Genomic DNA, 23103 nt, shown 5'->3' on the forward strand with positions numbered 1-23103 from the left:
CATATATTTTAGCTATTGAGGTATAGCATTGTTTATCAGTGCATCTGAGGGCATTTTTCCTTTTCAAATGTTTTACAGTGAACGTTTATTACTTTTAAAATAAGAACAGTTATTTGATTCCAGGGAATATTTTGTTTCTTCTAAGGAATTGTTTTGGGTTCCCCCCCCAGGATAATAATGAGTATGATATTGACTATCCTGGAGCTCAAAGCTAAAGTCAAACACTTAGAATTTGCAGAGAGGCTATCATTTTTGTGGTCCTGATTTTCTTTTTGTGCTCCATGTATTACTTTTTATTTCTGTGGTAAGCAGGAAAAGAGCAGGGCATTAATAAGTGAGCAGAACTTTGTTTACAAACTCTAAGGCCAGAAAGCCTGTCTGCCAATCAAAATGCATGCAAATGATGATGCCTTCCTCCCAAATTTCATGGGAGGAAATTTCATTTTTTTGTGATGTAAAAAACAGAAAGCACAAATAAGTAGTCAATACAAAATTTCAAAGATATTCTGTGGTAAAGTAGGTGTAGTTTAAAAAACAAGGAAGGTTTACGAATTTTTTTCTGTGAATTATAATAAAGGAAAATATTACCAAAGAAATTTTTTTTTCATTTTTTGAATAAACACTTCAGTAATCATGATCCAATTGTTTGCCAATATTTACTCAAACTATAATAATTTCCTTTAATATGAGTTCCTTCATTTCTTGAAGAAGCACCTGCTAATTTTTCATTTTTTAAAGAAAATATTCTGTTCTGCTCAAATGATTTTAAATGTGCAGGGGGGAGGGGTGGTGAAAATGCTTTGTCCTTTGAGAAGTAGATTGATCTGAACAAGTATGAAACTGTAGAGCTAAGCAAAAGTGACTCAGGGTTAACTTAATACTGACTAATAAGGGAAGGTGAGAGCAAATGGATTAGAAACTCGACTGTTGCTACCTTTTTCCCAAAAATAAGACTTAGCCGGACAATCAGCTGTAATGCATCTTTTGGAACAAAATTAATATAAGACCCAGTTTTTTATATTATATTATATCATATCATATATCATAGCATATCATAGCATATCAGACCGAGTCTTATATTATAGTAAAATAAGACTTGATCTTATATTAATTTTTGTTCCAAAAGACACATTAGAGCTGATTGTCCAGCTAGGTCTTATTTTTGGGGAGACACGGTACTAAAATTTTTCTTGACTATAAAGATATAATCAAAGGGTTGGATGAAGACTTGTTGAAGATAGCAGAGAGTACGCAGAATGATTTTCCCCATTGTTTTTGTTTTCTAAAATATAAGAATTACGAAGTAATCATGTAAGTATAGAAAGCAGTTTTAAGCATTCCGAGTTGTAGAATCTTCAAGAGAGGGCTAGTTAACTAGTTGGCAGGAAACAGCAGTATTCTTATTGCCTCTCAACTCACACTGAAAGACTATTCCTGCAAAGCTCTTAAAGGCTAAGAACAAACGGCTAGAGGCCCTGTGTAGGCCAAAGTCTGAGGCTTTTTCATCGAGAGCACTCAAAGTCTAGTTTCCCACCCTTTGAGGATATGAAAGTGAAGGTTCTCTGGAGAGTAGAAGAGACACCAAAGGTTTGGATAAATGGCAATTGATAAATTTGAGTTAGCTGAGTAATAATATATTTACTCTATAAAAAGTATTAGCATATCTTTAATTCCTACTCTGTATAAACACCTTGATTTAACTCAAAATACTGTAATTTGTTTAAATAATTGATATGATTACAATTTTTAGGGTAAAACATAATGGGCCAGAACCTGGTTCTTTTAGCTATTGGTGATTGAGGAAAGCCTCCAAACCCATTGAGAGATATAAGCATTCCCCAGTGGCATCTGCCTGAATTCCAGCTGGAGTGGCTAAGAGGCGGAACGCCTTTCTACAGGGTTGGCTGACCCGGCCATTCCAAGCTCACCGGGTCAGCGCTTATAGCCTGGTAGTGACAACTCTCTTACCAGCAGGGCTTTGGGACAATTCTGATTCAAGCCTTGATAATTCTGATGATTTAGCTTTCTGTTCACTGACAGTGGGTGAATTCTCAATGGACTGTGGTCTTGCAGGTAAAACTTCTGAGGGAGAAGGGTGGCCATTAATCGAAAAAGAATCGGCAGTCGTTGGCTGCTGTGTTCCATTTTTTGTTGCACTTGGGCCTGAGGCTGACTGATGTAAAGGCAAAGACTTTCTGTATTGGGAAGGCTTAGGTTCCTTCCCAAACTCATCCATGTCCCCTACATCTTGTGTTCCATCCTTCAACCTGTCAGATTCTAAAACACGGAATTCTCCCACTTCCCGGCCATGGATTAGCCTGGGACTCAGTGGGAGTTCATCCTTCACTGCAGAGAATCTCACATGCTTTAATGGCTCTGGTGAGTTTGAGGAGGAGTCATCTTCTAAAGAATGCTCCTTCTCCGAAATTCTCTCATGGATTGTTAGGCCAGGTGACACAATTTTGCTTTTGGGTTCAAAGTTCTGATGCAAACGGACAGTTTCTGAGTCTGTGCTGCTGGAACTGGAGTTGCGCTTCAGGATCCCTCTCGGAGCCGCTCTCGCATTCAGGGAGTCTGTCCTTTGTCTAGGAAAAGACTGGTTATCTTCTTGCTTTAAATCATGTGATTTGTAGATCATTTTCCTGGCTTTGGGGATTGGTGCTTTGATTTGGGATTCACTCCCAGGGTCTGGAAAAGTCTGCTTTGGTTTCTCTAACGTTTGGCTTGAAATATCCAGGCTAGATGACTTTTCTTTTGACTCTGACAATTCACCTGAAAATTAAAACACATTAGGTGATATATCAAATGGAGAGTAACTCTATAATTTTAAACACCTCTGATTAAAAAAACAAACAAAAAGCACCTATGAGAAACTTAATCTACATTAGCCAGAAGTATTAAAATATCAAAGACAATAAAGTATGTAGCATAAGTACAGAACTAACTAAAAAGCCTTTAAAAATTCATGCATAAACTTCATTGAACTATACGTTTAAGATTTTGTGTTTTACATATATATACTTTGTGGTATTTTATACTTAATAACAAATTTTTTTAATGTAGTTTTAAAAATCCCTCATAGAAGTGAAGGAAAAGCACAGAAGTTACTTAAAAAATTCACATGTGGAAACCAGAAAAAATAGCTCAGCTGAAAAAACAAAACTCAATACCTAAAACAAAAATTAATTTTGTCAAAATGGAAAAAGAAAGGTAACATATTCCAGTGACTTTTTTTCTGTAAAATCGACTTTTTATTTTCTGTAAAATATTTAATGCTATATAAAGTATACCCCGTGGAGAGGGGGAAATACACTAATATTAAAACAGACTAATTAAAACTCCTACCTCCACTTTCAATTGTTAATTTTCTACCCTTTGTTCATCCTTAATGCTTGTGGAATTTTCTTACAGTTGTTTTTAAAGAGATTATTGTCTGGTATTTCCTCTTAATGGTTTGGAAGAATGGTAAAATTCCATAAGAAGCAGATTTAAATTTATTAAGTCACAAACCTTATCTAATACTCCTGAGGGATTGGTCTGATAATTACAGATTAGAAGATCATAACATTATCAGGTGGCCTTTTTCTCTCGAGGTAAACTCTTTGAATTTTAAACAGAATTGTGTCTGCACATGGTAGACATCCAATAAATGTTCTTAAATAAGTGACTGAATGCCTCTGGTAAAAAAAATGTCCCAGTTCACTGAGGGGGAACCCAAGGCATTAAGGTTGCACAAGCGTCAGCTCTAAGACTGGAATGCATGAGCCTCCAATTTCAAAAATTTCTGCTTTCTTCTCTCAAGCAGGAAACCAATGGGCATAGCAGAATAAGAAAACCATCAGGAACTTTCACTTTCTTTTAAAAGTTATTTTAGTTCAAGGAACTCTGAGAATTTCCCTTAGACCACAGATAACAAAGATAAAAATATCTAGTCCATAAAAATAATATTTACCCTCTTTTGAAGTCTGAAAAAAACCAGCTCTTCCATTTTTTGACTGCTCATTTTTGGTTTGTTGAGATAAGTGATCTTCTGGCAACTTGGAAATATTAAATGGATTCTTCCTTTGCTGGGGAAAAAAACATTGTTTATCAAACTCATTTTAAATGTCATAACAGCAACTCAGTGTTAGCAAATGCTTATTATCTCCAATATTTGATAGTTTTATACAGTAAACTCTATCTGGCACGTCTGAAAAACGATTGTCCTGGTTAATCAGGTTAGCATAGAATTACTATATATGTTTTACAAAAAGCAAACAAAAACAAAACAAAAAACAAAAAAACTGCATAAAATACATACAAAATATACTTAATTCCAGAGTCCTACAACCAGTCATTCAAACCTATTCCTCACATTTTATAGAGATGAGAAAACTTAGGCCCGAATATATCAAAGAGCTTGTCAAGATCAGGGTAAATCTGAGACTCTAATCAGGGCAGATTCCCACCAATGCTCTTTCAACCAACAAGACTCTCATTGTGCTAGATTAAAGCCATACCAAATATAATTGTAACTGACCTTTTCTATAAGAATTTAAAAGACACTTATCAAGGTATCTTGAAGTATTTCATAGTCACTATTACAATGATCAATTCTAACGAAGAAAGGGTACAGAATTTTTTTCATTCATGTAAGACTGAATATCAATGTTTACTGTGTTTAGTTTCATAAATTGGCAATTGCCTCCCCCAGGCAGACCACTAACAGAGTCAGGAAGCTATGAATAGGAATAAGGAGTCACATGGGACTACCAAGCCACATTCCATATGCTTAAAAGAAGCAGTCCCCATTGGCTTCAGACTTTTTATTCTCTAGGGCAAGAAATCTGGGTCCTCGGCACGATATACCACACTGAAATCTGGAGGACTCATCTTCCAAAGAATGCTCCTTCTCAGATATTCTCTCATGGACTGTTAGGCCAGGGGACACTTCATATATTAAGTGGTAAAAATTATCTGTTTTGGGTAACAAAACAGCACTACAAAAATCCTCTTTATTTCATGGTGCTTTGATAAAATGAGAAAAATGGCATTCTGACAAAAATGAGGTTTTCAAAGTCTGAGCTCCGTCTACCTTAGCTGGTGACCCAGATGACTTTCTTGAGTTTTCCTGGGACGTACCCATCATGGAGGAAGATGAATTTACCACCCTGGAATTGCAAAAGAAACAATAATTCAGATAAAAACTCACCCTTTGAGGAAGCATAAATCATGTCTCTGAAACCAAAAACTATTAAGGCACGATAGGAGAGGAAGTTTGTAACATCAAACTGCCAGGAAGGGAGAAGGAGTTGGGAGATGATTAAGCAGTGAAGGGAAAGAAATGGCAGAACAGAAATGAAAGACAGGCATGAGACAAAACAAAATAATCCATCAGAATCCCTGAAGTTTCTATCACAATACCAGGCACACAGAAGGGTCACAATTTAAATTTGTAGAAATAAACTTGTCTCAAAGTCAGAAACTAACATCAGATGCAGATGAAAGTGAGCAAACGACCTCAAGGAGGGAATATCATTGCTGAAATTAAGCTTTACGGCCTCATACCACAGGCCAGGGCCAGAACGGCAGTGCTCTCAGGTAGCAAATAATGAAAGAGAAGACTCAGGTGAGACAAGTGACTCGTCAAAGGAACAGAAGAAACAGCAGGTCTAAGAGATGCTGTGCACAGATGCTGGTGGGTTTGGGCAACTTACTGAGAACTTGCAACCCAACTCTCCAGGCCGGCCAGGTGAGTTCTTGTTCAAATACTAGAGAGATAAGGACAAGCACAGCATCCAGAAGATGGTGGGAGGTTAGAAGCTTGGAGCGGGCTTAGAGGAGTGAGGAAGATTCCCTAGACCATGATTACCCACCTGAGGGACAGGACAGCCCCAGGGTGAGAGCAAGCCAAGAATGAATGAGGACAAGTGAGTTGAACAGGCTTCCTCCTGAACAACCACTCCCTTGGCTACTGAGTAGGAAGGGCAAAAGAGGGTCATAGTGGCCCTAAAAGGGGAGAAAAAAAACACCTGCTCAGACTTCCTGCTCCAATGGCCTTGCCTCAGGCACAAGAGGTGAAGTCATTATTGGCTGAAACCACCGTGCCTGGTGAAACGCCCCCAGTTCTCTTAGTGGTATCATAGTCAAGACTTGGAAAATTCCTGGGAGGGTGCTGGCTTTCCACCACGCAGCAAAGGAGTTAGAGGTTGGGGTGGGGGCGAGTAATTTGCCCCAGAGCCACAAAGCCATGCTCAAGATTACTGTCCTGAAAAGAATGGGCTAGATATTCCTGCAGCTTCATTTCCATTCTTTACCTCTGCACTTGGTTATTTTTGTACGGTTAGTCCCAGGAATAGGCTGACATTTTGAGGAAGCCCTTCTTCCTTTTATTACCTTCCTCATTGTTCCAGAAAGGAATTACAGCAGATGAAGCAGATGTATATAACATATGGTCTGATGGTGTGGATGTGAGAAAGGCAGGAAAACAAAAGAATGGGGAGAGAAATGGAAGGGAAGAAAAGTAGGAACTTACAATGGAGCCAGAATTAAGGCTAACAGAAAAACACATTATAGAAAGCTATTCTTGCAACAGGTGGGCACAAATTTAAATCAAGTTTTCTAGCAGCCAATGTAAAAAAAAGAAATCTGGTCACTAATAGAATTCAGTGTCCATACAATTAAAAAAAAAAATCCAACAGCTCAGGACTAGAAAGCAATTTCTATTGAGTGTCATTTTAAGAAGCCAGGGGGGCAATGTGAAGAATCTTACAGCACATGCTATGCTCAGTTTCTCAGAATGTTTTGTATCATCTTCCTTAGTAAATAAAATAGTCACGTAATAATCAGAGGACTGGAGCCGAGTGCTGAGGGTCGGGGGTCTCCAAGGAACACTTATCTTCTGCCATCTTCCTCCTTCCCCCTCACTGAGAACAAAGGGTAAGCAGAGCCTCCATTCTCTTCTCTCTGCTCCCTGGAAATCCGGTTCCTGCGACTCTAAGACCCCAGCCCCGACTGCCCATATTGCACATCATGTTATCCCCTCCTTCCCAGCGATAAAACCAGTCTCTCACTAAATTCTATCTAGCTATGTATTTTAAGCATACTCTGAAGCCTCCTTCTGTGAAAACATATCGTATCTCTCATAGTAACCTGGGAGGTACCTCAAAAGTATATTGACCGTTTTTATATCTCCCACAATTCCCTGTACATTGCCTGGAACACAACTGGTGAATGATTGAACAAATGATAGCCAACTGAGCCAGTGGCAGGAAAGCCAGCAGCAGACAGGTGACTGTGTTTTGTTTTGTTTTGTTAATTCATATTATTTGCCAAACTACAATGAGGCACATTATTTAGGTTTTAAACAAAACGTCTTTGTTCCTGCTATTCAGAAAACAAGAGAGAGGAAGAAATGAGGCATTCAGAACACATGGTCAGACACTAAAATACAGGAAACACAGTACTCACTGGGTTTCTTGTGATTGGGATGGGAGGAAATGGGATGAGGGAGAGATACCTGGATAGCTATAGTTCACAAGCCTGCTTAACTAGAAAAAAAATGAAAACAAGAGTCTTATGTCTCCAACTCTATCTGAAAATACAGCTACTTCCTAGATTAAGCTCTGCATTACTTGTCTTGGGAAAATAGCAACGTTTTGCTTGCCTGTCTTTTACTGGGCAACCATCACTACACTAACCATCTTATTCTCCAATGATCTTTGCAACATCTCTATGAGGTATGTATCCTTCTCCCCATTTAACTTGTGAGAAAAATGGAGGCTCGGAGAGGTTAAGTAACCTGCTCGATGTCACAAAATCAGTTAGTGAAAGAGCTGGGGATTTGAGCCAAGTGTGTCTGACGCTGGCTCCCAAAACAATCGTCATATTGGCTAGGCTATACTGCCTCTGATTTCTCCCATTACTAACACGGGGCTTTCTGGCCAGAGGAGTCAAGTCCAGGTGATTCTTCTTTCCCAGTGCTCTTACATCTGTCACTTCCTTTCTACCTGTACTGGTACTGCCTTTATTTCTGTCAGCTGTACTCACTTCATATCTGACCTCCTGACTCCGGAGATCTACTCCCCTAAACCATTCAGCATTCCACCAGTAAACTGGAATGGTCTCAAACGCAACATTGATTCTGTCCCTCTTCTGCTCGATACCTTTCCCTGAATCCTCAGGGCTGTTGAATGAAGTCTGAACTCCTCAGGAAGGAACTGGAGATTTGTCCACCATCCGTCCCAAGACATTTTCCCACTCCTCCTGTCTGCTGACCCAAATGAACTGCCAAATGAACTGGTATGTTCTACTCACTGTCCCCAAAACTCACCTCTCTGCTGTCTCCACTCAACCTATCCCAGCTCCTCCCTCAAGTGTTTGCTGTGTTCTCTTTGCCCACATCTCCGCTTTCCCCTCCAGGCCTCGTCCAAATCTCACCTCCTTGGTGAAGCTGCCCGGGTCAGCCCAGCTGGCAGTGGGTCTCCTTGTCTCAAGCACATTTCCTTGGTAGTTTGGATTAAAAATTTGCTCTCTGCCTGGTACTATTTGTTATCATGTGATCAGATATTCTTATATGGATGCATTATTTTTCCTAAGAGAATACAGTCTCTTTAGAGCCAGATACTGTGTCTTTTGTATCTTAGAATCCCTCTCAGAGGGCAGTAAACTCTGTCCTGCATATAAAAGATATTCAATACATTCCACAAGATGCGCTTTTAAACCATACATCAAGCTAAATTCCATGCCCTGTGTTCTGTAATTTCTTCCATCAGGTACACTTTGAAAAGTGCCTGCAATATTAGAAAAGAACACTTTGATAAAATTGGTTTATTTCATTAATAGGATTATTAAAATGTTAGACTATGATATTGGCATTAGGAGTTCCCGCCTAAAAGTATCTGCATTTTAAGGCAAGTCTTTGAAGACTTAAATAAAAAATAATGTTAGTGCTGTGGCAGGGACTCTTGGGGAACAGGGAGGTCTTTGCACCCATCCTGAAATCACACTACACAGGCAGCCAAACACTCCATCTGCTCCCATGTCCAGCCATAAAGTGCCCCAACCTTCAAACTTAAAAAGCTTTTGAACCTTAACCAGCCTTTCTCTCTAAAACAGTTAAAAATAACAGCAGACATCATATATCTGCTTCTGAGGTATTTGCCAACTTAAATGCTAACAGCATCTAGAATCAGAAGAAAATTCTGCAAGTGATTTTTTTCCTGTGTCTTTTGTTGTTGATGATCTCTCCCTTTGGACAGTGAGCTCCTTGGAAGGTAACACAGTGTCTCATCCCCAGCACCCAGCACTGTGCTAGCACACGTTACCCTCAAGCTTGAACACATGAATAAACAAATAAAGAAATGGCTCAGAGATAATGTGAAGGAAGAAAATTAGGAAATCGGCTGTGCCAAGCCTTTCAAGTTAGTATTTTCTTTAAGTAAAATATTACTTCTCTGGTGCTACCACACTTCATGCTACAGATTTATCTAACACAGATATTCTCATCCACACGTAAAACACTCTGATGTCACAGTGAAACTATTCCTACCACAATTGATCTGAGTAAATCCAAGACCCTATAGGATTAAGAAAGATTCTTTTAAGAGCTCAATATAAGTGATTCTGTGGTGCAGGCCTCCAAGAAATGACACGGTCACATCACTGGATTGCAATCAATCCAGGGACAAAAGATCAAATGCATTGCCCACAGACTGGCTCATCACAAAAGCAGCTCTGAACTTCCATCCAGACAGGCTTATGTTACTGAAAAGTCAAATATTCCCTAGAGTGGAATGGATGTTAGATCCCTTCAAAGGAGAAAGAAGGCAACTGAGGGATGTGGGATAAGGAGGGATGTGGGAGGAGGATCCAGAAGGGGAAAAGAACTGGAAAGCTTGTGATACACTGGGAAAACTTTTTTTCTTTTCTTTTTTTTTTTTTTAAGAAGACTGGGCTGGCCTCGTCTGCAGCCACAGAGCTAACAATATAAGCTACCAGAGGCACCAGTCCTCAGAGAAGTGGTCCTAAAGGAAAAGATTAGAGAGAGATTCTAAAGGGTCAGTCTACGTCCAGGCTCCTTCAGACTAAAGAAGCACCAATGGCAAGGACTGGTGCCCTGGTCAGTAGAGAGATTACCACACTCTCAGTGTTTTCCGGTGCAGCAAACTTGCTTTAGAGAACATGTCATCATAAGTAACGAGGAGGGGCTTCTCATCCCAGAGCAGGCCTACCTCTGTAATCAGGACACATAACAGTTTGGGGCAGGCTCCTGACCACAGGGGAAGAGCGTCTCCTGTTTTCATTCTGATTCCCCACCTTGGCTCAGTCATGTGCTGCAGACTACCACGTACCTGTTGTACAATTATTTGGGGAGGGACATGATGTGCTGTCCAGGTGTGGTTTGTGGACCAGTGCCAGGCGTGAACTGCTTGTTACTTGTTCACAATGAGATAAGTACAGAAATCGAGAGTATAAATTTAGCATTGGCTGAGACATCCCAGCACACTATCAGTGGGCTTGTACTTTGCATGCCTTTGTTGTTTTCTGTATTTCATTTTTCCAGTGTTCATTTTTATTATATTTTATAAAAGGTACTAATCTGTGATAATTAGAAACACACACAAAAAAATTTAAGATTATAACACTGGTCCTTTACCATAGTGTGTGCCAACACTGCCCACAGGCTAGCCAACACCGCCCTGCTGAAGGGCAGTAACCAGAGCTAGAACTGTGAGCGTCTGGCATTTCCCTTTTGCACTCTGAAAGGAAGGAACCTCGATCTCTGCTCCTCTGTCCATCTAGCCTCTCCCTGCTTCCTGGTGTGACAGGTGCAAACAAAGATGAGTTCCAAGAGAACACAGGTAGTGTCCAGTGCTTGGGTACATGTTTAAGACACACACTGTTTTCATTCTTCACAGGCAGAACCCCCAAAGAACTGTGCCCCCAACAGAAAGAAGGAATGTTGCCACAAAGCCCATTAGAAAAACTCCTTCGGAAACTGTAATAACCAGTCACTGTGGCCTCATACTCCCTGACTGCCGGCTAAGACAATATTGACAGGTATTGAGTCATTCTATTGAGCTTCACTTGGTCTAAAAGTAAAGGCCCCAAAATACACTTAACACACCCAGTTCCCAAAGGTTAGAATATAGGTGAAAAACACTGCAAGAACCTGAGACTGAGTGATACAGGGCGTCCTGACATGGAAAGTAGGAAGTAAACAACAGCTCCATATACATTTCTGGATGATTACTACCCACGCCATGCAATGAGCAAAGCATGCTGGGTACATCTAACATCTTTATCCTTGCCTTCCGGACCTTATCTCATCTATGTTATAATAACATAATTATAATGGGACCTGGAAATTGCAGATTTTCCTGCTTCCTAAGAAATGCTAAGTGGTTCGCACGCCTCATTTCATTTTCTCTCACAACATCCTGGTGAGGCAGCTCTGTTCTGGTACAAATGAGACCAGAAAGACTTTTTGAGGTCACACAAGGAATGCAGAAAACAATGGAGACACCAACTGTGGAAACTCAATAGCCTCGAATTGAGGAAGAGGTGGGGTAAAATCTACCAGCTCGCATGGGGTCATGAGGAAAATGAGTTGGGCTAGTGGGGCAGTGGCACCTCTGTCCCTCAGGCCCTTTGAGAAGAAATAAATTCCTGGGAGAACAGAAGTCAGACCCAGATAAAACTGTGCAGTGAGCCAAGTTTGACTCTGTAACCCCTTAAATCTTCTCCTTTCTCCTTCTGTGGCACTTGTGCCCTCTTCCCTTAGTCAGGGCTCTGGTGTCCCCATCTCATCCCCATCAAACCTGGCTCTTAGGAACTGCTCTCAAACACTTGGTGGTAAATCTAAATGACTGTTCTCACTCCCAGAGTTTCTCTTATTGAAGGTCTCATCTCTCCCTATGGAAGGCAGGCAGGCTTTCATCCCCTTAGGGGGTTGCAAGCAGCTGGTAAATGGGGAGTCACCAAGGCGAAAGGGGTAGGGTCATCTTCACACCCTTTCCTGAGCTTCCTGAAATAGCTCCATGTATGTGAAATCCCATGCTTCCCTTCATGAGCATCTACCATGTACAATCAGCTACTTTATAGGAAGGATGTACAAATGTACGTTTCAATTGGCCGATGACAACTTGTATGGAAAACACCGAAATATCAAGACTGAAAAACTGAGGACAATCTACATCTGTAGAAAGCATTTACTGGGTACCTACTATTGAGTGCCTGGTATCCTACATACATTATCACTAATTCTCTCCACAGCCTTTCCTGGTATGTCTTACCATACTTAATGAGACACAGAGAGGTTATGTGATTTGTCCATGGTCAAGTGGCTAGTAACTGGCATAGTCAGTTCATGTCTGTCTGGCTCCCAGGCTCAAGCTTCTTCCACTGCACCAGGCTGTTACAATTTTATCATAATTCATCTCTTCCCTGAAATGACTTATTCCCCTATATTCATTTTAGAGTACCTCTTCATTCTACTCTAAGGAAAAATCCTCGGTACAAATAAAAAAGCTATTGATGGTGCTGGGAGACATCACCACTTAATATTTTAAGTTTATTTAATATTCAGATTTGTTAGAAATGCTGGAAGCTGGGAACGCGTACTACTCAGGCTTTGTCCACATCGGGCCCCGAATTTTCTCATACCTGCCCTCTTCCCCGTTCCCATGAGACCAGTCTGGCATTTGCACTCATAGCCCGCCATTTTGCCTGTACAGCACACAAAGCCATGAATCCCACATGCAGCAGCTCTGTCTTACCCTGGGCTTCCTGGTGCTGCATCGTCTTCTGGCTCTTCTACAACACCGGTGAGCTCTGGGGGAAGGAAAGCATCTTTGTTGACATTATTCACCCAGCTTTCCTTTGCCCTGCTTTCTCCGTCCTTACTCTGTTCAGCTGAAACAGGAAACAATGAAGACAGGAAGGTTATCTCTCCCCTCTGTGACCTACACCTTTCTTATCAGCTCTTATCACTGAAGGCTGGGACCTGAACTTCAGGCCTTCCCTGAGTGCCAAGGCAATCACTAATGAGTCTGAGTATTCAGGATCAGAATTATACCTGCAAGAGAAGTCAGGAGATTGCTCTGATGTTCCCCTTGCCCCAAGTAGAGTCTCCTGAGAGCATGGGTGTAATTTTAAATGTGCAGGTAACTCCAAAGACAACTGAAGCAAATTCAGACTGCCTCTAAGTGAATCTGACTTGAACTGGGGTCAGGACCCAATGTGTCTGGCCCGGCGACGCTCGGGGAAGGGATTTTCTCTGACAGAAGCACCATCTGCCAAGCATTTTCTGAACATTTACAATGTGCCTGACCTGAGGCTGGGCTCCGAGATACAAAGAGAAACGAACACATCTAGTCTGGAATATCCCTCTCCACTGCCTTCTCTTTCTCCCAGTCTCTACACAACCAAATTCTGCGTATTCCTCATTACCCAGCTCAGATGCCAGGGCCCACACAACACCTCTGTGCTCCCTTTTCAGCGAATAACCTCTTTTGCCACTACACACACAGGGCTGCACCTCTTGAATAACTAGTATCGATGGAGTGATGACAGTTCCAGGCATAGAGCTGAGTTCTTTGCACGCATTGTCCTGTGAGGAGGGAGCGACTTTCCAAGTTTGCAGATTTGGAAACTGAGGACACAGAGTTCCAGAAACTTCCCTAAGGCCACGTGGCCAGTAAGCACCAGGAATACTTTCATCCATGTTAAGAAGATAAAGTAATATGAGGGCTCCCAATTTCCAAACATATTCACATTCCAGGGTGGTAATTCCCCACAAGTCTCTTTATACGAGTCTAGTTTTTTCGATGACAAAATGGAGTACACAGTGCTCACCTGTACCCCTCAAGATTTCTGAAGGTCTGGATGGCTTTGGAAATCAAGAGCCTTGTGAGCAACGCATGACACATACTAAGCAGCCAGCCCTGATCGGCAAGGACTGTGGCTCTGAGTCAGAAAGACTGAAATTCCACCCCTGCCATTTGCCAGCTATATGACCTTGGGCATACAGAACTTTATACACCCCATGTACAGAATGGGGATAATAAAACCTACCTTACAAGATTCCTGCCACAATCAGAAATAATAGACAGTAAATGCCTATCATATATTAGACGTTCAACAGGTGGTTGTTATTCGCTGTATAGAGTACAGGCTACATCTAAACAGGGGCTGGTCGCAGGGATCAAAATTTACACTGATTAGTGCAGAGTTAGAGAAGGCACCAGTGAATATTTAATAAACTCAACAGAATTCTTAAGAGGCCCTCAAAATACTGTCTTTACAGTCCTTTAAATGACGTACACAGTTGACTAAAGAAGTACCAGATGTCAAGGTGATTGAACAGGGAGACTAATCTCTTTCTGTCTAAGCTCTTCCCCCTATTCAGGAGAAAAGGTTCTGAAATCTTCAGAGTTAGAAACCAAAGAAAGAAGAGGTGGTAGATCCTTATAAACCTTGAGTGTCTGTGCTACTGCTGGTTAACACAGCATCTAAAGGGCTTCCTTTGTCCTTCTACGCCACAGAGTCACTCAGCCCCACCCTCATCCATCCAAATGCAGGGCAAGAAAATGGGAAGCCAGAGGGCTACACGTTATACAAAGTGTACCTTTAAATGAGCTCCGTGGAGAGCTTCTCCGTGGGAGAAGAGGGAGGTACAGTCATCCTGGGTCTAGCAAGGTTGTGGGCAGAGATTCTGACACCCTTCCCTTCTCCCAACTCCTCCTTCCCAAACCAGTGCTGGCTGTAGGTGTGCTAGCCATATCAGCTCACCTGCTACCTGGAGCCTCTTCTTTCTCATGGATGCTCTGATGATATCTGTGCCGTGGATTTTGTCTCTGTGCCTTTTTGCTTTGGCTTCATAAAACCATTGGCCACTCATATTCTTCAGCTGCTGGTCATCCTTAATTTTTTCAGGCAAATGTCTACAAAAGGAGAAGAGCTTTACTTTGCTGAGAACCCACAGTAAATAAATGAGTTCATTATGACACTGCATGGAGCAATTTGTAAACACACAGCCAAAATAGAGCTCTCACTACTTTAGAAGAGTCCACAAACCTCCCAGATGACTCACACATGTATATTCCCCTTTGACTGACAAGTCAGAGAAGCCGGGGCCAACATTTGTTAGAAATTCAAAGACTTAATCCATGATCCCCAGATGATGTCTGAAATGTCTCGCGGGCAGATTCACTTTTTGGCCAGTCTTCTGTGCTCACTGTTCAAACGCAAATACCTCGGGGAGAGATGACACAGTAAGCTTCCCCAAGCTTTGGTATCCTTATCTGTAAAAAGGGGTTAATAATAGTAACCCACTTCATGGGGTTGCTATGAAGATTAAATTAGCTTATGCATGTCAGCCACCCCCTGCACATGCCTGGCACCTAATAAACACTCAGTGACTGACTGGTGGAGTCGTTATCAGCTTATCGGTCCTTTTCATTTTGGTGAAATGAGTTTATCGGAGACTTTCCTGGAAGCCTGTAGGAGACAGCACATGATACCACTGGGTCTTAATGTCAGGGGAATGAATACTGACTGAAAAGGCAGGCTGGAATCAAGAAGGATCAAAATTATGCGGGTGGGGTAGGGAGTGGAGGCAAAGACAGAGGCCAATTCCTTTCATGCAGTATTGCTTTTAAGCGTTCCACAATCATTCCTACTCACTGAACAGCTAAAACCTAATCAGCAAACCAAGTATTGTCCTCCTTAAAACGTCCCTCATTTACAGCGTCTGGAAAAAACACTGTTCTGCTTCACAATTCTTTTAACCTCTGCATCTCTCTATCCATCTCAATAAAATGAGAACCACAAAATGTATCTGTTCTTATTCATAGAGATGTACTTAGAATAAAGTGGACTAAAAGCCTTAGGGAGACTTTGAACTCTTGTAAGATTATGAGCTACATAAATCCAAGAGGATCTGATGACTGTCATTCAGGCTAATATGCACACATCCTAACGTAGCAAATCTACGCATTTTAACCAGAGAACGTGTATGGTGGCCATACCAGGGGGAAGGCAGGGCTGTGCATGAGGGACGTACACAGGTATCCCCGGGAGTGGGAGAAGAGGGAGGTACAGTCATCCTGGGTCTAGCAAGGCTGTTTCCTGTCTCCCAAGTGTGCCTGGAGAGGGTTTTGCCACAGGGTCCAACTCTCTGCTGCAACTTCCTTGCCTCTCCCAACCACCTATCCCACACATGCCTAGTCACAACCCTTGGACACACACTGTCAGGACAGCCCATCACCAAATCCTGACAGGGAGTGTCATCACTTCGTGGTTCTGCATCACCAGCGAGGGTATAGTTCTCATTAAACGTTTCTAATGCTTTCCTGTTGCCTAAATTTTCAGCAGAGCAAACAACCCTCCTGGGCTGCTGGTGGAGCTTGTGCTTTCTCCTCCCTAAATGACCAAGCTTTAAGTTCACTTCCAGAAGAGAGAAGTTCTTCTAGCTCTCCCAATTAGAGAGGGAGTCCCTAGGGGCGGGGCCTGTACTCAATACCTCTTTGCTTGGTGTCTGGACAACAGTGCTTGTGGAGTGAAGGACTATCTACCATATGAGGCCCCTGAGCACCTGGCTTCGGGAGACCTTTTCAGATTCGTTTTCCAGCACCTACACCGTGCCCTGACTTGCCAGCACTCTAGCCTTCTTACTGCTCTCCAAAATGTTCTTTCATGACCTCGGTAAACATTACAAGCAGGAAAGTGTGGCAGAAAGACTATGGGCTTTGAAGTCACCCCAAATGAGGTCCAAATCCCAGTTCTGAGCTTTCCTAGATGTGACCTTCGGCAGGTTATGGAACCCTCAGTTTCCTTGATTGTAAAGATAGGGAAAAACAAGACCTCCTCTGCAGGACTCCTGGGATGATCAAAAGTGTTTATCTGAAAGTATCTAACGGGAGTACCTGGATCTTGGTAAGAGGTCAGTAAGGGTGAATGCCCTTGGGATGTCTTTCCCGCCTTCTCTGTCTGGCATGCTGCTGCTCATGCTGTAGATCCAGCTCACATACCACCTTGCAGCGGAAGCCTTCCCCAGTTCCCGAGGGCACAGTTCCACTTGCCATTATTCTCCATGCTCCCACAGCATCTCCATTGCAGCACCTCCCACACCGTATTCCAATGGTCTATTTGCACATCAGTCTCATCCACGAATCTGTCAACTCTGCACACTCCTTGAAGGTGAGGACTACATCTTAATCACTTTTATCATGCCAGCACGTAGCCCAGAGACTGGCACAAAGCTGATACCCCAAGGCTGTTTGTTGAGTGAATAAATCAGTGAACAAATAAGTGCTCAGCAACCATACCAGTCTGAGTCAGGCAAGAGATAAGAGATAAGCGAGATCCTGTCACTGCTGGGGCTGAGCGAACCGTACTCTGTCACAGTGGCTGTGCCTTCTCCTGATGAGGCAGGATATCTCACCTTTCAGCAGAATAGGAAAAACCATGATGAAATATGGCATCGGTCATCATCTTTTTAAAAGAAACCACAAACACTCATAGCATAACAACTCTCAATTTCTCCTCATGAGATTTATTTCCTTATTTTTGTTGTTCAACTGAAAGAAATTTTGTATGGGTCCTTGTGCAATTCTTGATCTGCTCCTGCCTAAATGACTGCCTACAAGCCTCTTCTCATGCTAAGCGTTCATCGCACAAGGGGAGTCGGGCTCACTGAAACACAGGGCCCCTGGAAAAGTCAGGAGCCCTTGGAGTAAAGAATTAAGGGTGGGTTTCTGGTTAATTTCTTATAAGTGGCAGAAGAATAGGAAATTCTTTCAAATTCAATAGGTGCAATTATGTATATCATCACTGCCAGATTTAATCAATTCCTTTATCTATCTTAGTCATTTGAAATATTTTATAGATGACTTCATACATTTTGTAAAGATGTAGATCATTAAAACAAAACAAAAACATTGCAAAGGTGGTGCTGTTAAAATCTTCTCTACCAGCCCACGTTGATCTCTTATTTTTTCTGAACTCTAATCACATCAATCAAATTAGCATTTGGTTCTCTAATTGGTGTATCATTTAGTTGAAGCTGAAAAAGTGTAAGTTTCTTGGGACTGACTTTTTATCTTCTCCACACATGCTTGTTGTGCTTTGTAGAGAGCTGAGGACAGAGAAGACGCTTAATAAACACCCAAGGGCTGGTGGGCAGACGTGAAAGCAGAAGAAGAGCACTCAGCATGGAGAGGACGCTGTCCTGCTGCCCTCCAGGCAGAACATGCTGGTCACTCCTGCATTCGTGCCGCTAATACACACATAGCATTTGTTTTGTCCTGGGTCCCACGCTGGGCAGTCAACATGCATCATCTCATTTAATGCTTACCATTTTACCACAATGTACGAAGAATTTAGTCAATTGCAAAAGGTGGTCATCTTCCCTCCCCTGTCTATGAAAGGTCACATCAGCTCATTTGTTCAATCACTAATTCATGAATCCCCTGTCATATGTCAGGCCTATGCTTGGAATTGTGCATAAGAAATCAATCGACAGCCCCAAGTGCCAATGTCAACTCCTGTGGGGCAGAGAGTGTGGGCACTTACAGAGGAAAGCCAGAGAGCAGAGACACTTTCCCTTCAGCCTACCCCACTTTTCTCCGTGTAATCACAGACCACACCCCAGCTTCCAGCTCTTCATCTTTATTAGACAAAGTCCTAACATCACAGCCAGGGCCTGCTTGATATTATCTGGTCACCTGTGTGTATAACAGGAATCAGCAGCTTGACCAGAGAAGCTGACTGGGCCATTCCCCCGCCCTTTTCTTTTTTTAACCCCTCATTATAGATGGTTAGACTATGTGATTTGAAAGTACTCTTAGATGTTTATTTTGAATGTGAGAGCTGGAAGAGACCTTAGAGTGTTAACAATGGCCTCCCTTTATAGATGAAACAAATGAGGTCCAGAGAAGTTAAGAAGTTTACCCAAGGTCACAGAGCTGGGACCGGAAGCCAGCCTGACTCCTGGCCAGGGCTCTTTCCACTGCCCCATTCTGCCTCTGAGAGCCAAACATGATTTTGGTTTCTAAGATGGCTATCACGCTTTACCCTTTCTGCGAAGGAATTCAACCTTTGATAGAGAATCTGAAAATCAACCCATGTGAAAATGAAATAAAATGCAAATGTTCCTTACAGTGGAAAATGAGAGGCAACGTGTGTCCCTGTGTCACGGACACATCATAGATCCCCATAATCTGCTGAGAGATAGCACAACATGTGAGAAACACGTCCTTTGTAGTTTGATATGCAAAGCTTCCATCTTGCAGGGCACTTAACCTCTTCCACCGCATTTCCTCATTGCTGAGTGGGTTCAGCTACACCACGATGCAGACGAAGGGGAGAAATGTATGTGAAGCTCTATGGACAATGTAGTTCCTTGACAAATGTTGGTTCCTTTCCCCTTTGCTTTGACAGAAACCATCACGAGAGGTCCTGGAAAGCAGTTCTTCAGTGACAACTGCCTTCATTTAAAAGAAACTATGTCTTACGGAAACAGCTGAGCATCGTAAGTTGTGGTCGCGGCTGAGATGGTATCCACCGTGAGACCGCCCATCGTCGCAGATGTGGTTGTGTCTGCCTGGGCTGGGGGACGTGGTACTGATGGTATACAGACACATGTGGGCAAGGATTTCCTGCTGGCAGGGTGACGCAAAGCACAGGAAACACCACCTCTAGAGTGTGTTATTTTCAAACCATAAAAGACTAAAATTACATATGTGTATGTATGGTGATGTTTCTTAAAAAACAGAGGGGGCGGCAAGGGAGAGAGTAAAAGAATCCATCTTGATCTGCTTCATTGTTGCTTTGTGAAATATTTCCAGCTAGTAGTTAGGGAAGCAAGCTGGGTAGAGATGCATGGTAATAACCTGGCCCAGCCCTTGAGGCTACAGGTAGAGAGGCAGCATGAAAGACAATGGTGGTGGCAACAGTGGCCTGGAACTACCCCCAGAGATACCACAATGCACATTTCCTTGGGTTCAGGAGTGTTTCTATCATTAACAGGTTGAGTGAAACTAGACAGGTCCCCTGTATGACACTCATTTTTCTCACCCATGATATCAGAATGGGAGGTAACATATAGACTAAATCATTTCCAAAGTGTCTTGAAATGAGCTTGGGTGTGAACAATTCAAAGCACTGGATATATCAGGCATGACAAACAGATTTCAGCTTGAATGCCAAATCTCATCTGCAGCCATACTGAAAAGGATTCTGAGGCAGGGTCTGGTCTTAGTGGGCAACAGTGCTAAGGGGCAACCCCTTAGCGATGGCCTGGTGGCTATAGGAGAATTCTACTCCAAAGTCCTTAATGAATTAGCATGTGAAGGAACAGTCACAATTTTAGTTGCCTTTTCAATGACGTTTTGCTTAGGTTAATATTATAATTATATAATTTATGTTTCTAAAGCCACATACCATTATTGTGTTTCCCCGAAAATAAGACCTAACCAGAAAATAAGCCCTAGCATGATTTTTCAGGATGACCTCCCCTGAATATAAGACCTCATGCGTCTTTTGGAGCAAAAATTAATGTAAGACCTGGTCTTATTTTCGGGGAAACACGGTAATAGAAGGAAGACTGGGGCACTATAAAATTACGTTAGGGAAACAAATTGAGATTTTAAATTTGCAATTGATAATCCATTGCATGTACAAAGGCCATTAAATAGTAAATTTCTTGAGGGCTGGGTCCCTGTTTCAATCACCCTAGAATTATCTTCATATCATTGTCCAGAGCAGTTCCCTCTACTTAATAGGTGCTCACTTAAATTTCACTGCATTAAATAATTGAGATTTTTTAGCAATAATTTCCTCCTAAGGAATCGGACTACTAACCAGAGACTTCTGTCCTTTTGTAGAGGCATAATTGGAATGGTGAATATGAAAATTAAAACATATTCATTGCCTATTATGAGCTGAGAAGATTAAGAATTACTCTACTTAATCTTGGCTTTACTCTTTTAACTTTGGCACTGTGGTCATTCCCAGTCTCTGAGTTGAGACTCAGAGAAATTAAGTAACTTGCCCAACAAACAACAATTGATGAGTGGTGAGAATAGGATTCAAGCTCATGTCAGTTTTAACTCCAAGGTCCATGTTGGGGAATTCTTTCCCTATATAGTCCTCACTGTTTTTCTGGGGGTGGGGGGGGAAGGAATGATGATGATGATGATGAAGAACAGCATGGGGCAGAGGGAACAGTACTGGACCAAGAGCTGTTCTTCTTCTGGCTTTGGTACTGATTTGCTGTGTGACCCTGGGCAAGTCACTTCCCCTCTCTGGGCTTTACCATCTTTATCAGTAAAATAACTGATGTGTACCAAAAATATCTCCTTTCCAGAGCTATTAAGCTGTAATTCTGATGGAAGAGCCAAAGACAAACAGCTGGGGATAGTGAAAGGGATAGAAAGCAACAACCCATTGAACAGTATTTTTGGAAATCAGAGACCTAGTTCTGGTCCACCAGCCCAGAAGCAGAACAACCTCAGAACCATCCCTATGAATCCCTTCAGTCCTAAAGCAAAGAGGGGGTCAGAGCACAAGTCCTCTTGTGGAGCAAGCCATGGGTTGGACCTCTTTCAGTGTCCATGGCTATAGGTCTCATGCCTATCTGCCCCCCTGCATGCTGTCACAACTCCCCAGGCTCAGGGTCCTGGACTTGTCCATGGCTAGTCCACATGAGGTGCTTGGACCTAACTAAAAGGTCCCCCAGAATGGTGGTGGTAAACTGGGCTTGACTCACCCAGATTTTTTACCACCCCAAGCCTTCTCCCTATTAGTTTACAAAAACAGAAAATCAAGCGCAGCACTAGTGGCAGCTGCGAGGACACCAACAGAAACAGTGGATGGAAGGAGAGTCTGCAAATACAGCACTACGAATAGACTCAGCATTTCTGCTAGAACTGCAGACTGGATGGTGCCAGAGGCTATGTAATCACACCCTTTACAAGACCCGTTTCCATGCAGAACATTGCATTTTTTTAGGATATTTTCATCAACTTCAGCAGGTACCCCAGAAACATCTCCACTCTATTCACACAGAATCACAGAAATACACAGAAGACTCAGCAGCCTGAAATGCCAGGGGCCAAGAACATACAGAAGGGAAAGAGGACAAATCTCTCTGTGTAACCTGGCTAGATAGAATTGCAAACCACACGTAACACCTTGGAAGTGGGAGAAATTGAAGGAACTTGCAGAATTCCAATATTCAATCCTGACATACTGAGATAGGAAGACCCAGGCCTTTCTTTTCAAGTCTCGCCATCTTGTCTTCTTAGAGGCTAAAGGAATTCCTACTTGCCAGTATGCTTTAAGAATCAACTGATATTTTCTCTGTGCCGTCCCCTTTCCTTATTTCTAAAAATGGGTATAACAGTCCTGTCCTTCCAAATCTCAGGGTCACTGTGAGGAACATAAAAGGATAATATGCATGAAAGAGATTTATAAACTGTGAATGGGAAAAGGATTAATCCTACCACGAGGCTCTGATGGCTGATCAGTGTAAATCCCCTGCCCCTCCTGAGGAAACTGCTCAAAGCACCCCACTGAGAATGGGGAGCACTGCAGGTGACTTGTGGGAAGGAGCATGACAAGTAAGGAACCCTGTTCTCGTGATCTCCACTACCCACAGCGACCTCCTGTCATCGTCACAGCTCAAAGACTACCTCACACCGAGACAGCCATTCCCTTTACTATGGCCAGTTCCCAGGATGGCCTGTCTGCTACTGTTTTCTCAGGGAGAGGAGGTGGAGTTCGTGAATCAGTACCTGAAGACCAGGATTTGATTCTCACTTCTGTCACCTACAGATTTTAGGAGCTCTGGCAAGTCACCTGACCTGTCTCTAAGTCAATTTCTTCACACGTCAGAGTGGGCGAAATTATATCCTCCCACACCCCATCCCCAACTGCACAAGAGTGTTGGAGCTCAAAAGAAATGAGTGTGTAGGAGCTTTGCAACTGTTAAGCACTGCCTATACTCAGACACTCTGGAGGGCTTGAAGTGAATTTCAGCTCATTTCAGTTCATTTATAAAGCATCCATATTCAGTTAGGGTCCAGATATGGGAAATGGTGCAAATAAATCCATTATTCA

At 42.4% G+C, this 23103-nt stretch overlaps 1 protein-coding gene across 27 annotated transcripts in view; it reads right to left on the reverse strand.

The window, feature by feature from the left end:
• The window catches only part of SYTL2 (synaptotagmin like 2), a 104072-nt gene that overhangs the window by 32881 nt on the left and 48088 nt on the right, over positions 1-23103 (reverse strand). For 8 of the 27 annotated variants that reach the window (XR_013994172.1, XM_081062499.1, XM_081062522.1 and 5 more), the window contains exons 3-7: positions 14773-14924; positions 12759-12894; positions 5075-5150; positions 3953-4067; positions 1969-2772 (exon numbers count right to left, since the gene is read on the reverse strand). Coding sequence is in view for 26 of the 27 variants with exons in the window: in XM_081062499.1 (XP_080918625.1) it covers positions 1969-2772; positions 3953-4067; positions 5075-5150; positions 12759-12894; positions 14773-14924 (1283 nt within the window). In the remaining variant the exon portion in view is untranslated. Of the gene's footprint in view, positions 1-1968; positions 2773-3952; positions 4068-5074; positions 5151-12758; positions 12895-14772; positions 14925-15057; positions 15289-23103 lie in introns of those variants that run through there. The other 19 variants (XM_081062505.1, XM_081062525.1, XM_081062500.1 and 16 more) reach the window with 8 other exon arrangements.

This window comes from Rhinolophus hipposideros, assembly GCF_964194185.1.
Source record: "Rhinolophus hipposideros genome assembly, chromosome: 10".
In the NCBI taxonomy this organism is placed as follows: domain Eukaryota; kingdom Metazoa; phylum Chordata; class Mammalia; order Chiroptera; family Rhinolophidae; genus Rhinolophus; species Rhinolophus hipposideros.